Source organism: Macaca nemestrina, chromosome 10, assembly GCF_043159975.1.
Source record: "Macaca nemestrina isolate mMacNem1 chromosome 10, mMacNem.hap1, whole genome shotgun sequence".
Classification (NCBI taxonomy): Eukaryota; Metazoa; Chordata; class Mammalia; order Primates; family Cercopithecidae; genus Macaca; species Macaca nemestrina.
In genome coordinates, this window is record NC_092134.1 from 14050397 (window position 1) to 14065783 (window position 15387).

Here is a 15387-nt window from a genome sequence, read left to right on the forward strand (position 1 = left end):
AACGCTATTATTACCCCCAAATTTACAGAGAAGTATCAGAAGGGTTTGTTATTTGCTCAACACCACCCAGAGCCTCAAACCCTGATCTGTGCAGCTCCAGAGCCCACACCCCTCCCACCTCACCAGCTCCCTACCTTCAGTGCCTATGGTTCCTTTGATTTAGAGCTGAGATCTCTTCCACTCAGTCCATATTTATTGAGCCCTCTCTGCTCATAAGTGGCATGACATAAATAGCTGTGGACTCAACCATCATTTATATTTCAAAGTGAAAGGCTGGGTCTAAACTATTTAATTTGGCTGTCCATGGAGATCAAATTAAACAGGTAACTGCTAGATGTCTCTCAGGCTTTAGTTCCTTTTTGGGGGATTTATTTGCATTTGAATCCTGGTGCTGCCACTTATTAACTGAGTTTCTCAACCACTCTGAGCCTCAGTTTCCCCATCAGGTAAAAAAAGGGTTACAAATAGTACTATCCCATAAAAGTTTTGAGGAGCTGAGGAAGATTATTTCTGGAAAGCATTTGGTAGTGTACCTAGCATGTGATTTGGGCTCCATGAATATGAACTGCCGTTATTATTGTCGTTGTTACTGCTATTTCAACTTTTCCTGCATAATAGCACTGCAGTATATCAGTAAACATGTGTCCTCCTCCTCCCTTCTGGGAACTTCACTGCCTGTTCTTGGAGACACTGATATTCGCCCTGGCCCAGCTCAGGTTCTCAGCCAAGCATGGGTGTGGGCTGAGGCCAGGGATGACCTGGGGCAGGCAAAAGGGAAGACTGTTCTGCATGTGAATGTCAAGCTGTTTGTCCAGGACTGAAGTGGGGTATGTGTTAGGGACAAAGAGTACTCTGTCTTTGAAGAAGCTGTTAGCTGCTTCAGCGCTAAGGCTTTAGTGATCTTTTGAAAATCTTGGCTACATGGAACAAAGGCAAACTCCCACCCTCAGAAGTAGAAAAACCTCACCGTTAACATGACAGAGGGCATCAGCAAAGCTTTTCCACCCATCCTGCACCTGTGCATCTGCCCCATTAATTATAAGCTCCTGAGAAAAAGGAGACTGTTCCATTTTATATCCCCAGCACCAGGCTGAGTGTCTGGTAGAGAAGACTTGCCTGATAAACAAGTTGAGGAATAAATAACAGAATGAATGGTACAGACTAAGTGATCAGTAAATTTTAGTAGCTATTATGATGACAGTACCCTCAGTAATTAGCATTTTGTTGTGATTTCTTGAGTGAGAGAGTAAGCGGGTGACGAAGTAGAATTACAACTGGCTCATATGCAACTGTATGGAAGAGTTTTCTGCAGGAAAACTGTATCTAGTGAGTGTGTTAAGATGAGTAAAAAAATGGAGAAGTCTCAATGTTCTCTGATATGTTGATAAATTATACTATGGTATATCTGTATCTACAATTAATAAACTTTATTTTTTAGAGCAGTTTTAGTTTCATAGCACAATTGAATGGAAAGCACAGGGAGCTCCCATACATTTCTTGCTGCTACACACGCACAGCCTTATTCCCCACTATCTGCATCCTCCACCAACGTGCTCCATTTGCTACAATCGATGAACCTCCGCTGACACATCATTATCTCCCAGAGTCTATAGTTCACATCAGAGTATCCTGTTGGTGTTATACATTCTATGGATTTGGACAAATGTATAATGACAGTTATCCACCATTGTAGTATCACACAGAGTAGTTCCACTGCCCTAAAAATCCTCTGTGCTCTGCCTATTCATCCCTCCCTCCCCTCACCCTCTGGCAACCACTGATCTTTTTACTTTCTCCATAGTTTTGCCTTTTCGAGAATGTCATACAGTTGGAGCCATGCAGTGTGCCACCTTTTCACATTGGCTTCTTTCACTTAGTAATATGCATTTACGTTTCCTCCATGTCTTTTCATAGCGTGGTACCTCATATCTTCCGAGCACTGAATAGCATTCAATTGTCTGGACATATCACAATTTATGTATTCACTCACCTACTGAAGGATATCCTGGTTGCTTCCAAGTTTTAGCAATTACAAATAAAGCTGTTGTAACATCCAAGTGCAGGTTTTTATGTGGAGATAAGTTTTCAATTCATTTGGGTAAATACGGTGATATGTTCTTAAATGACAGTGACTTACAGTGAATTTAATGTTAGACTTTCTTTCTTTCTTTTTTTCTTTTGAGATGGAGTTTCACTCTTGTTGCCCAGGCTGGAGTGCAACGGTACAATCTCGGCTCACTGCCACCTCCGCCTCCAGGGTTCAAGCAATTCTCCTGCCTCAGCCTCCCTAGTAGCTGGGATTACAGGCATGCGCCATCACACCCGGCTAATTTTGTATTTTTAATAGAGACGGGGTTTCTCCATGTTGGTCACGCTGGTCTCGAACTCCCGACCTCAGGTGATCCGCCCGCCTCAGCCTTCCAAAGTGCTGGGATTACAGGCGCGAGCCACCACACCCTGCCAATGTTAGACTTTCTTCTAAGATTATTAGTAAAATTGTCATCTGCTTTTCTGCCTGCCTAGCCTCCATCTCTTCTGATACCAATAACCTGGCTTTTCCTATAGAGGAATGTGGGAAGGTTCTACTCATTAGCCCTAGTGATGGCATGTGACACATTCTGGCCAAGAGCATATCATCCCCTGGGACAGTGATGGGCAGATGACCTAAGCTGGGCCAAACAGAACCAATGAGCACCTGCCCTGGTGTTTTGCCGAAATCTTTGAGAAAGAAGCACTGTTCTCCTGTTGGCTGGCTAAACCGATAGAATGTTAGCTACTTGGCATATTTGACAATGTTTTGGGAGGATCTGCTTGAGAATAAGGCCAGTAGAATGAGGAAGCAGAATAAGAGATGTAATGAGAAAGACAGATTTCCAGCAACATATTTTTGAGCCCCTGAATCCAGCTGTACCTGAAGCTAGTGCCACTAGCGTTTTAAAACAATTAAGCCAGTGTGAGTTAAGTTTTCTCTCTGTTACAAATAAAAGAATCTTGGGGGTGGAGTGGGGGAGGCTGGGATGAGAGCATGAGAAGGTGGAGCTAAGGTGGGAGACTCTCTATCCCCCACCCCGTGCAGTGCACTGACCTTGACTCTCTGCCCCTGCTGGTTGGGGAGAGATTCTCCAACATGGCCCCCTTGTTCTGGGGTGAGGAGGTGGTGAAGGAGTTCCCTGAATCAGAGGTGTTGCCACTGTTGAGCTCCCGGCTCTTGCTCAAACCCCCGCTGGGGCTCCCCTTCTCCTGGCCCCGAGACCGGGCTGAGCTGGTTTGCGTGGAGGGTGGTGAGGACGTGTCATTGCCTGAGTCGTACTCCTGGGAACGTCCTCGCGAGGTGGTGAGCGGGCTGGCTGTTTTGGTAAAGAGGTCAGCAGCAGACCCCGACCCAGTGATCTGAAAGCAAAAAGACCCGTTGGACACTGCTGAGCGCTGGGCCCATGGGCTGTGTCTAAATAACCAAGAAATGTTTACCGTCATGATGCACTGTAACGAAAGGAAAGAGAGAGAGAGGAGAAGAAAGAAGAGACGCCAAAAAACAAAAGCACAAATTCCTGAAAGAATACCACAGAAAGGAGATTTTTTTTTTTTTTACCCCCTGCTAGGATAACTGGAAGATTTAGGTATCATGCAGAGAAAAAGCATGCGATTCAGGTTAAACAAAAGAAAAAGGAAATTATACAAAATTTAATTTCTAATGAATTAAACAAAAGAGTCAACTCAATAGAAAGGGGGTGTAAACACCCTTAACTCAACCTAAAACGATAATAAAAAATAAAGGAAAGGGAAGGGGAAAAAGAAATGGAACTATGGGCCTGAAAAAATATATCTTGGAAATCAAAAATAAAAGCAGGTAAAGCCAAAATTTTAAACTTCAACCAAATCCTCAATTAATTTAACAATTTTTGGTTTTGAAAAGAAAAAGTTGCCTGAATAGAACCCTAAACAAATATCACATGGGGAAAAGAAATGAAATAAAGATGAGAGTTTGTTTTTGTTTTTTTAAATATAAAGTCAAGGTCGCAAACTGACATTTTAGCAGTTTTCAACTAAAGGGGAAAAGAAAGGAGGGGACAAAAAAAAAAATGGAAGTCAAATAGTCTGACCAAAAATAAATGAAAAAAAGGGTCTCTATAGATATTTGTGTGTGTCCTTTTCCCCTTGTAGAAGGTAGCTAAGGTTCTTGAGTGGCTTCTAATAAATTCTCTCATGTCTTTGCGGATTATATCCACTTACCAAGCAAGAACTCCTCCTTTAGTAGGTAGGTAAGGTGTAAGAGAAAGGGAAGAGCGGGCAACGTGAGTCCATCATTAGAGTCGCAATTGACAAGAAAAAACACACACCTTTCTGCACATCCTCAAACTTGGCCCTGAACTTTGAGTTTTGGTTTTTTCAGTGCCCTTGACAGGTGGGGGCATCAATTCTGTTTGGTTTTGTCATAAAGGGGACCTAACCTAGCCAACCTAATCAATCCCTTAGGGCCCAAGTTGGAGCAGGAAACCCTTGTGGAATATGCCAATGGCAGCTAGAGTATGGCATCTACTACCTAGGTGTGAATGTCGAGGGGGCACGAGGGAGGGAGGATGCGAAACAGAGGGCTTTGGAACGGGCTTGGAGATTGGGTTTTGGGGTGACTGGGAATAAAGAGGGGCCCCCAGAACCCTGTCTAGGGCTGATCTAGGACCAATGAAGGAGTAAAGGAGGCGATGGAAAGCCAGCACTTGGGAAGGTGAGCACACTTTTAGAAGCAGGATGGTGGTGGGGCGGGGGGGGAAGGGGCGGTTTCTTTAAATATTCAGTCCTGTTGTGGCTGGGATGACACAGTAAGTTTGATGCTGGCCTCTGCCAGCAGTACCACACTCAGCTGTGGATGGGAGGGAACCCTGCCCTGGGCCTCCTCCAGAGATAACCATCCCTATGGGATGAGAAATCTGGGGGACCAAGAAGGCACCCCCTTAAGACTACTGCCTGCCTCAACCACTCTCTGGATATCTGAGATCCCAGAATTCTCTGTTTAAGTGACTCCTATGCCCCTTTCCAGGTCTCTGTAGGCCTCATCCATGGATCCATTCTCCTGCAGGGAGAGCATGCTTCAAGTGTCCACACTCCTAGGTCCAAGGGTAGCTATTTGGACAGAACTTGGATGTTCAGGCTGAGGGGTCTATATGCATGTGTGTAAGCCCCATCATGGTGCTGGATGTGCCAGATTCAGGGAGAGAAAGGGATAGTTCCGGGGCCAGATTCTCCCCCGACTGCTATGTCACATCCTGGCACTCTGAAATGGTCCAAGATTCTAAAATCATAACTAACTTTCAGATCATTTTGAAGGTATGTTTACCAAGATAACAGAACATATTTTATTAAGTTTGCTGACTTATTTATGCCCATTTAGACATCTAATATACGGATCTTCTTCTATAACTTTGCTCTGACGTCACAAATGTTAGGGCAGGCTTCACCATAAAGAGCCTACTCTTTCTCCCAACTTTATCTTGTGCATCTTGGCCCTAAAGGAGGGGGCGCTTCTGGAATTTCTTAAGAACCATTTCTGCCTTCTCAGCAATTGGTCATGTGGGTGAAACACAGACACAGTGGAACTGTGAGAATAGCATAACTCCAGCGCTCAGGGTGTCAGCTCTTGGGGCCGGGGAAGCAGGGATTCCTTTGTAGATTCTCCCAGGAGGCTTTGCACACAGGCAAGGTGATAGTCTAGCTTTAGCAAGTTCTGTCCACCACAGCTGCCATTTTACCTGCATGGCACCTTGGATAGCTTTGCTTTGGGAGAAGGGACCTCAAAATAAGTTTGCTCTGGTGGAGTCTTTTAGAGTGAGACTTTTAAAACAACAATGTAAAGGCCCTGTTCCCATTCAGTCCTCCTATTTATTTGTCTTCTTGTTTTGCGTTTTGGATGCCACATCTTTCTCAACTCTGGAGTTCAGTGGTAATACATGTATCTCCACCACCCCTGTCAGGAATGTATCATGCCAGACAACTAGACCCTGAGATCTGTGATCTCTGGCTTGGGCTTGGTACAAGAATGGGATCATGGAATCTTTGCCCCAGAGATGGTGAATGGTTGGTAGCCAGGGTGTTACAAGTGAATCCAGCAAGCCCGTCTTGGAGGGAGCTAGGCTGGAAGAACTCAAGGACAGGGGCCTGTGAGTACAATAATTTTCATTATCTTGTGGTTTGCTACCTGGAGGCTGCCAGGCTGGGCCTTTCTCTCCCAGGTACTTGTTCCTAGTCTTGACTACGAATTTCATTTTTCCTGGTGCACCATGGATCCCCGTAGGCAAGGATTTCTTGAATGTGAGGCCCCTCCAGGCTAGTGGATATAGAAGGGGATCTGGCCTTGTTCATCTTCTCAACCCCATGCCCTGAGCTCACAGGGATACTTTCAGAGTATTACCACCTGTCTGTGACTTATCTACATGTAACTTGTGTGGTCAGAACTGATAAATCTACAAGGCATCATACTTTTCCATCATCACCAGAAAACAGGGATAAAGGCACTATTGAAATGTTCTCATTGGGTTAAATTTGGTGCCTGAAAATACCAACTTCTCCTGCATGTTTAAAAGTCCCATTTCTTCGAATGGATCTAAACTCTTTGACATGGATGAGAGTGTTTTTTATACCCCAGCCCTGCCTACTTCACAAATAGCATCTCTTCCACACCATCCCACCCCAGCCCCATAACCTAAGCTGACTGATTCAGATTTGAGTTTTCTTGGTTCTGCCATCCCATCTTGTTCTAACCCCAGGCCATGTGCACTTGCCATTTCCTCTGCCTAGAATACTCCTCTCTTCCCCACTTCACATGGCTCAATTTATTCATCCTCCAGGCGTACTATCACCTCTTCTAGAAAGCCTTCTGTCATCCTCCAGACCAGGATAGCACAATACTCTGTACTTCATTCATTCACTGAATCTTGAATTCACTCACTCATTCAAAAATGAATGTCATTTGTGTGCCACTGCCTTAGTAGAGTAGTTGCTTATTTTATTGGCCGTCTCTCCGACTGGGTTTGGAGCTTGCTGACGGCAGGGCCGTGACTGGTTCAATGTTGCTCCCCAGCATTCACCAGTGCCTGGCACAGAGTAGGCACTCAGTAAATTTTGTCTAATGAACAAGTTTGTGCTCAGGTCACTTGGAAGCCTCTGTGGGCCTGCCTGACTTAATTTATTGTAGAGACAACTGGGTGATCAGGCCCAGGTGGGATCCAGCTGGGTGTCTGCCAGCTTCGGGAATTTGAGAAGAAATCAGCCTCCATCACACTGAGAATCGTTCTAGGAAACTTGGGAACCCCTGGCTGAAGCTTGGGGTCTCAAGACCAGCTCGGCTGGGTGTGTGAGCTTGAGGGAACCTCTAGAATCAAACATTTATTTTTATTGATATATAATAGATGTACATATTTTTGGAATATATGTGATATTTTGATACATTCACATAACGTGTAATGATCAGATCAGGATAATAGAGATAGATATCCATCACCTTAAACATTTATCTTTTCTTTATGCTAGGAGCATTCAAATTATTCTCTTCTAAGGCCAAGTGCGGTGACTGATGCCTGTAATTCCAACACTTTGGGAGGCCAAAGTGGCCAGATTACTTGAGGTCAGGAGTTCGAGACCAGGATGGCCAACATGGCTACACCCTGCCTCTACCAAAAACTAAAAAAATTAGTCAAGTGTAGTGGCACATGCCTGTAGTCCTAGCTACTTGGGAGGCTGAGGTGGGAGAGTCACTTGAACCTGGGAGGTGGAGGCTACAGTGAACCAAGATCACACCACTGCACTCCAGCCTGAGCCAAAAAAAAAAAAAATTATTCTCTTCTAGTTACTTTGAAATATACAGTAGATTATTGTTTACTAGAGCCACTCTACTGTGCTGTCGAACAGAAGGTCTTAGAAGACAGTTTGGGGTCCAGACCCCTGGCAGAGAGAAAGAATGCTCCCTGTTATTTCTCTCATTCCGCCTGATGCTCCTCAGACCCAGGACCCTGAGAGGAAGCACACAGAGGCTCTGTACAGATTCTCAACAGCATAAGCTCCAGGCTTCAGGCGAGAAATGTCAGACCTGCAAAACCTTCCAGATGAAACAAGCTGTGCTGGGTCTTCTTACTTCTTATTCCACTCTCTGCTACTATGGGAGCTCAAGTTCAAAGACGGACTGAGTTCGGTCATCTGCATGTAGCAAGGCTGCCAGCCTGCATAGTGACTTTGTTCCCATTAGGAAAAGGTACTCCTATAGAGATTGGAACGATGGTTACTAGAGACTGGGAAGGGTAGTGGGAAGTGGAGTATAAAATAGGCATGGTTGCTGGGTACAAAAATGCAATTAGAGAGAATAAATGAGATCTAGTATTTGGTAGCACATCAGGATGACTACAGTTAACAATAATTTTTTTTTTTTTTTTTTGGAGACAGAGTCTCTCTCTGTCACCCAGGCTGGAGTGCAGTGGCACGATCTCAGCTCATTGCAGCCTTCAAGCAATTCTCCTTCTTCAGCCTCCCAGGTAGCTGGGATTACAGGTGCCTATCACCAAGCCCGGGTAATTGTTTTTTGTATTTTTAGTAGAGATGGGGTTTTGCCATGTTGGCCAGGCTGGTCTCAAACTCCTGACCTCAGGTGATCTGTTTCACCTCAGCCTCCCAAAGTGCTGGGATTACAGGCATGAGCCACCGCACCCGGCAGAATGAGCAATAATTTATCTTATATTTTAAAATAACTAAAAGAGTGTAATTGGAATGTTTCTAGCACAAAGAAATGATACATGCTTGAGGTGATGGATGCACAATTACCCTGATTTGATCCTTATACAGTGTAAGCCTGTATCAAAACATCACATATACCCTGGAAATATATACATAAGAATTAAATTTTTTAAAGGAAAAAACAAAAAAGGTGCTCCTTATGGGTTAAGAATTAGAAAAAGGTGCCTTTTCTGGCCAGACAGATTAGAAAAGAGATAGTACACCTTTTTCTGGGCTGCAGCAGTCCTGAATCTGTATTCAGAGCTTGGTAAATGGAGAGCAGGGGGGTTTGGATCTCCCAGTTGCTCTCCATGCTGGTCACCCTCTCAAAGAGCACAACCAGCATGACATCATGTCCCTAGCAGGTACATCTGGAATGAGCAAATCATCTCACTCCATCTGGCCTGCTTAGAAGATTCCTCTGGCACAGAGGAGGTGGTAACCTGAAGACATTCATTCCTCCTTCTTTTCAGCTGAACTCTACTTGGTATTGTCTTTACAAGTCTCGCTGGGCTCTGTTTATCCTTCCAGGTGGTAGGAGCATTTTCACAAAGTCATCAGCAGAGATGTTCAGATAGTTGAATGGTCTCCTAAACCCCAGACTCCACCTTCTCCAGAGCTCTCCATTCACTCCACACGAAGAGGAGGAAGGAAGACACACCCGAGGGAAGCCCAAGACAGGATGGGAGAGGTCTGACCATGAAAGTGCAGAGGAGACATTAGAGTTGTGAGCTTCTGATGGGCTGACAATAGGGGCCTCTCATGGTCTTGCCTCTGCCCTTCCATCCCTGGGTATTGCCTTCCTAGTCAGCTACTCTCTCTGGCACGTAAGGTGCCAAGAGTCACCACCCTCCGACACTGATACAACAGGATGGTTCTCCTTTGCTTCTTTCTGCCTCCTTATTTATGTAATAGGCCTCTCATAATTCATCTTTGAAGAGCTCCTCTTCATGCATTGGGAGTTTCTGTCTGTGCATGCAACTGCTCTTTGTCCCCAAGACACTTGTTAGCAAGAGCCACTCCAGATCCTCTGTCATCTGGTAATAATGCCCTCCAGGTACCCAGGACCCCCTTTTAAGAGCTGGAGCCCTCACAGCAGGGTTCTCTTCTTTGGTCAAATTTTACCTCTTCTTCCATCTCAGCCCTCACCCTCCATGATGTCTACATAAAAGCCTACTCTTGGGGTTATGGCATGAAAATCCAGCTTCTACAAGATCTACTTAATGATCAAGTGAAATAATGCCTGTCTAATCTAGATTCTTAGAAGTCGAGATGGAAAATGAGTGCCAATAACTTGAGAGGGGAAGGAACTTCTCTAGTGGAGTGTGGAAATGATGTAGAGGAGAGAGGGAGCCAAAAAAAGATGCATTATCAAACCAGGTATTACAGTGAGCAGTGGATACTTAATTTTGGTGATGACACCCTGGGAACCAGTGTAGAACACGCACCCCAGAGTTAACCTCAACCAAGGAGTGAGGGAGCTGGGATATTTATACACCAGTTCCCCATCACTCACAGGTTGAAGGTTGAACACTGGAGCATAAATTCTCTAGTATGTCCAGACTGCCAAACAGGCAGAGAAAATAGGTTTTGGCAGCAGAGAATACCATCTGGAAGCTGGAAGTCAGCCATGTGCCCCAAAGTGCAGAGGGTGAGGATCTATATATGGACACTATCTGCTTCAACACCCCAGATCAACACTGGAAAACTGGTAAGCCGAAACCAGTGAGCCGAGTTATGCTTTGTTTCAGACATGCTTTCTTTAGCTCCCTTAGTATGTCGGAAGTAAATTGGAATTAACTGCCAACATTGGTAGAATGGGGAGGTTTCACATAACAACCCCATTTCCAGTTTCTGTTGAAAAATAAGATCTGGCAACATTGGGCCCGAATCCCTGACTGGCAAGAATCAGCTGAGAGTAATTACAGCTTCCCCTTTTAGATGGGGCATGAGATCTCCTGACCCCAAACCCACGAGATCATTGTACTCATATCTATTAGCTGCCTGGCCACCAAGACATCTAAGTTGGAGACCCTCTGTTTTAAAAGTTTGTTGCTACTCTGATCCCACTGTAAGCAACATAAACCTGGTGCATTTTGTATGTTTCATGTCTTCCCTTCAGATCTGTGAAGTGAATTGCTTCATCTCTCCCATCTCGATCTGTTCAATCCCTCTTGGACTTTCGTCAATGAAAGGAACCGGGAGACCAGATCCATTAAACCATATCCAGACCTCAGAGTTATTATAAACTCCTTCTTTCTGGGTCAGAGTAGTCAGTCTCAGACTTTTTAAAATTTATCTAAAAAAAATTTAAATACAGAATGCTTTTCATGAACTCAAAGCCATTGGGGGGAAGTGAGCAAATATTTCCCTTTTTACTCCCTCAACTCCCTCCAATGTGAAGCTCCAGTATCTCTTCTCTCTCTCTCTCTCTCCACTCCAAAGCTCGCCTCATCTCCTTGTTCCTTAATATACTCAGTGTTCACATTCAGGTTTTTCTAATAAGTAATTAAATCCCCCCACCACGAACTCCAACTCCCTGGCGTTTCACTGGGAGTCTCTCTCAGCCCTCCGGGGAAGCCGGCACTGTTATTTATTGTTTTTGTTTCAAATCATTATTTAATCAAGAACGGGGAAAAAAGGCAACCTCTCACTTACACTTCAAAATTTAATTTCAGCTGAATTCCAAGATCAAGAGGCAGCACGGCCTAATAGGTTACAAAAATACAATCAAGAAGAGAATTCCAATTAAACTGAACAAGTCCATTTACTGAGCTTCAAATGGCCCCATGGAGAGAGACGGCTATAAATTTTTTTGTTCTTCTCTGCCATATGGGGGACTGGAAATTCTCATGTGAGTATGGAGCTGTATGGCAGAGCTTTTAGCTAGAGGGTTCTGGTTGTTCCTAAAAAAAAAAAAAAGCTTTTGTTTCACAAAGACATTAAGTTTATTTTCCTTTCTGTTGTTCATCTTCCTTAGTGCACTAATTAGGAAGACAGCAAAAGAATGGATTCATTGACCTGGTGGGAGTTCATTTGGGAGGAGGAGGAGATGGAGAAAGAGAAAGGAGACGTGCCGGGTATTGTGGGAAGATGACAAAGTCCTTTAGGGCTGGGGCTATGCCATGGGGCTGTACACTGCATTGAACCTTTGGTAGGCAGAGGTGGTCTGGCCTCCTTATTCTTTTCCTTAAGCAGGAGCCAGAGGGAATGACAGCTTCAGGCTCACCCTTTCTTCGAAGCCTCTCCTGAGGACACCCTGCCCACCTGTTCTCAGAAATCTCCACCTGGACCCAGTTAGACACATTTTCACCAGCCCAAATTGAAACAAAAACAAATAAGTTCAATGTAATTAGTTTTTCATCCTGCTAAATACTTTCAATTTAAAGACTCATATTTTTCTTCCAAGGTCATGTCTTTCCTACTTGTTCTAGTAGTAAAATCTCCCTTCAGTGATAGAAAATAGTGGTTTTCTTTTTTCTGTCCTTCCTTAGCAAAAGTAAAAGTTGACAAAGCTATGTCACCTCCCATTAAACAAAACAAAGCAAAACAAAAACAAACAAACAAAAAAACCAATGGCTCAGAAAATCCCCAAATCTCATCTCATCCATGTTCTGTACTTTGGTTCCTCTCTTCTCTCAACTATGATGATGGTATTAAACGTTGGATGTTGAGTCTCCCAGCTGGGCAAGAGCTCAAAGGCTTTGCAGAACGTGCAAGCACCTGGACCAGGGGTCAGAAGGCCTGGGCCATCCAGATTCTCCCTCAGCCCCGTTTTCCCTATCTACAAAGTGGGAAGCATATTCCCATCTTGCCTTTCTCCTGGGGTTGGTGTGAAGTTCACCTGAGATCTTGGATGGATTCAGCTTTTTGAAGCTAGAGATACTCTGAGAACATCATATCTAGGTTTATCTGGGATAAGTTTAGTAAAGCTGCTATGATGACAAAAAATATTATGGCAACTAGCATACATTGAGGGTTATGTCCCAAGCATTGGGACAAATTTTTTCACATAGAGCATAAGCCACATGAGGGCAGGAGAGTAGATGCTTAATGTTTATTTTTGAAATGAATGGATACCTTATCTTACTCCATCCTCATAACAATCCTATAAGTAGGTATGATTATTATTAGCTCAAGGCACAGATAAGGATACTGAGGCCCAAAGACATGAAATGGCACAGAAGAGGTCATGTAATTAAACACAGGACTCTGAGGTCAACATGGACCCTGGATTCAAACCCTAGCTTCTCTGTTGAATAGCTGCCTTTTACTTAATTTTTTTTTGGACTGGGGTTTCCTTATCATAAAGTGGAGATATTCGGGGAAGCTCCATTGAAAAGCTATTGTAAAAATAAATGCAATGATGATGATACATGTAAACAATCGGCCTAGCACCTGGTGCATAGTAGGTGCTTAGTAGGCATTAGTTATTGCTGTCACCCAGAGTCTCACAGGGAGAGATCAAGAACTCCAGGGTGCCCAGATCTACTCCAAAGCTCATGTCTTCATCACATTGCCTCTTCCAGTTTACACATTTCATGAGATCCTCTTTTATGGACTATGAGTTCTGCTTTTATTCTTATTATTTTTGGTTTCGACATCTGTACAGGTTTTTGTTGACAGGCATTAGCAACTATTGGCCCAGGCTGAAGGCAAGAGGAGGAAACAAGAAACCTGCCATTGTCTTTGGCCCAGCTCCAGTCTTGATCAGCCTCCTTCTAGATTCCCTCTCTGGTTATGATAGACTTGATAGAGAGCCCTATACCACAGGGAAAGGGGTTGGCTAATCCTTGGAGCCAAGAGTCCCTCCATCATCCAATCCACCCTCCCATCATCCAGTCCACCCTCCATGCCAGCTATCAGGGTAAGCTTTCAAGGCACAAACCACAACTCATAACAGTTGCCCTTTCTCCCAATTTGGTTACATTCCTAGGTACCAACACCTCACAGGGCCTATTTTCCCATCTTCGAAATGATGATAATAATTGTACCTACTTCAAATAACTGTTTTAGGTATCAAATGAGGCAAAAATTATGTAAAGTATGTGACAGTGCCTGACACATAGTGGTGTTTTCCCCTCCCTCTGTCCATCAACCATTGCAACCCAATGAACTCCTATGCATCCTTCAAAGCCTGGTTCAAATAATCCTTTATTGGTAAAGTCTTCTCAGACATCAAGACAACATTGTCTGGCCCTTACTCTGTGCTTCCATGACACATTGTAGTTGCTTTCATCACTGCCAGGAGTGACATTCACAATATTCAATAACTAGTTGGTTGTGGGTACTGCCCCACCACAAAGGAAGCTGGCTTTGACACTGAAGGGAAGTAGTTGTCACTTTTCAGTTTCAGGATTCTGAGAAGATCCAGAAAGTGCCAAGGAAGAGGAGGGATGGCTAGGTTGACTGGGGTTGGGTAAGGTAATGACAGGGCCTATTTACCAACTGGCATGAAAATATTTGAATATTTTAACAACTGGAGAAGGTACTGGTACTCCTGACTCAATCCCAGCCCTAACTACAAAACAATCACACTATAGTGCAGCATTCTTCTGACTACTAGACTGTGAGCCCCTGGAGTTCAGGAAGAGTAGTATTTTTTTTTTCTTTTTTACAATCTATCTGTCTCCCCAGTGCCTTGAACAGAGATGATGGAGTGAAGATAAGGACCATGTGTGAGGCTGTGAGGGGTCTCTAAACTGTCTTGGGATTCTCTATTTGGATTTGGGTGCTGACCAAGCAAGAGAGCTTCAGGTTACCTTAAGCTCACCAACTAAGATTTCCATTAAGAACCAACCCCCAAATTTTCATATTCATATATGTAAATAAGTCCCTTGATATTATGCAACTGTCCTTGATTTTTTAAAAGAGCTGTGCATGTGAAATACCTGTAATCAAATATGGCATAGACAATCCTTCATGCTTGGGCTCCTCTTTACCTCCAGAGCCCATATCTTGCCCTGGAATTTTATCTCAACTCTCAATTCTAATCTTTATTTTCCCCTTCATTGGCTCACCCTTAGCTTTTCTGGTAATTGTTACCTTCCCTGCCCAACCCTAACCCTAATCCCAGTTCCCTCCCCCGTCTGCTAACCTTGTACCCCAATTAAGCATCTGAGCATCAATTGTTGTGCATTGCCTTTAACTGTTTTTAACTTGTCTGTCTCCCTTCATTGGAAGGCACAGGCTATTTTTTTCTTAGTAATTAGATCCTGAGATAAGTCAGAGCTTGACCCTTTGTAGATGTTCCATAGGTGTTTGTAGACATAAATGAATGATCAGACAGGTGATTCAATGAAAATGTACTGTTAGCTTTAACAGAGAGAAAAACTTGGGGCCAGGACCCTTGGAAAACCTTTGATCCAATCTGGAAATTTCTTCCATCTCTGCTTTTGTAATGGAGAAGATGAGAAAGGGCCATGCATGACGAGCACTCAAAGAACCAGATCCGGGGCCATGTGATTCTTCATGGAGCCAGGCAACCTTGAGTGGGGCAGGGTAGCCATTTGGGCTACAGCTACCATTTATAACGGAAAGAAATTGGTCTGGGAAGCAGGGGCCCTGGCTCAAGTCGCAGCCTAGCCTGTGCCTGGAACTATACTACTATTACTACTACTACTACCACTGCTA

At 44.0% G+C, this 15387-nt stretch overlaps 1 protein-coding gene across 1 annotated transcript in view; it reads right to left on the minus strand.

The window, feature by feature from the left end:
• The window catches only part of LOC105494988 (serine/arginine repetitive matrix 4), a 178594-nt gene that overhangs the window by 12859 nt on the left and 150348 nt on the right, over positions 1 to 15387 (minus strand). The window contains exon 9 of the mRNA XM_011764097.3: positions 3086 to 3390. Within this exon, the coding sequence (XP_011762399.2) occupies positions 3086 to 3390 (305 nt within the window). The remainder of the gene's footprint in view (positions 1 to 3085; positions 3391 to 15387) is intronic.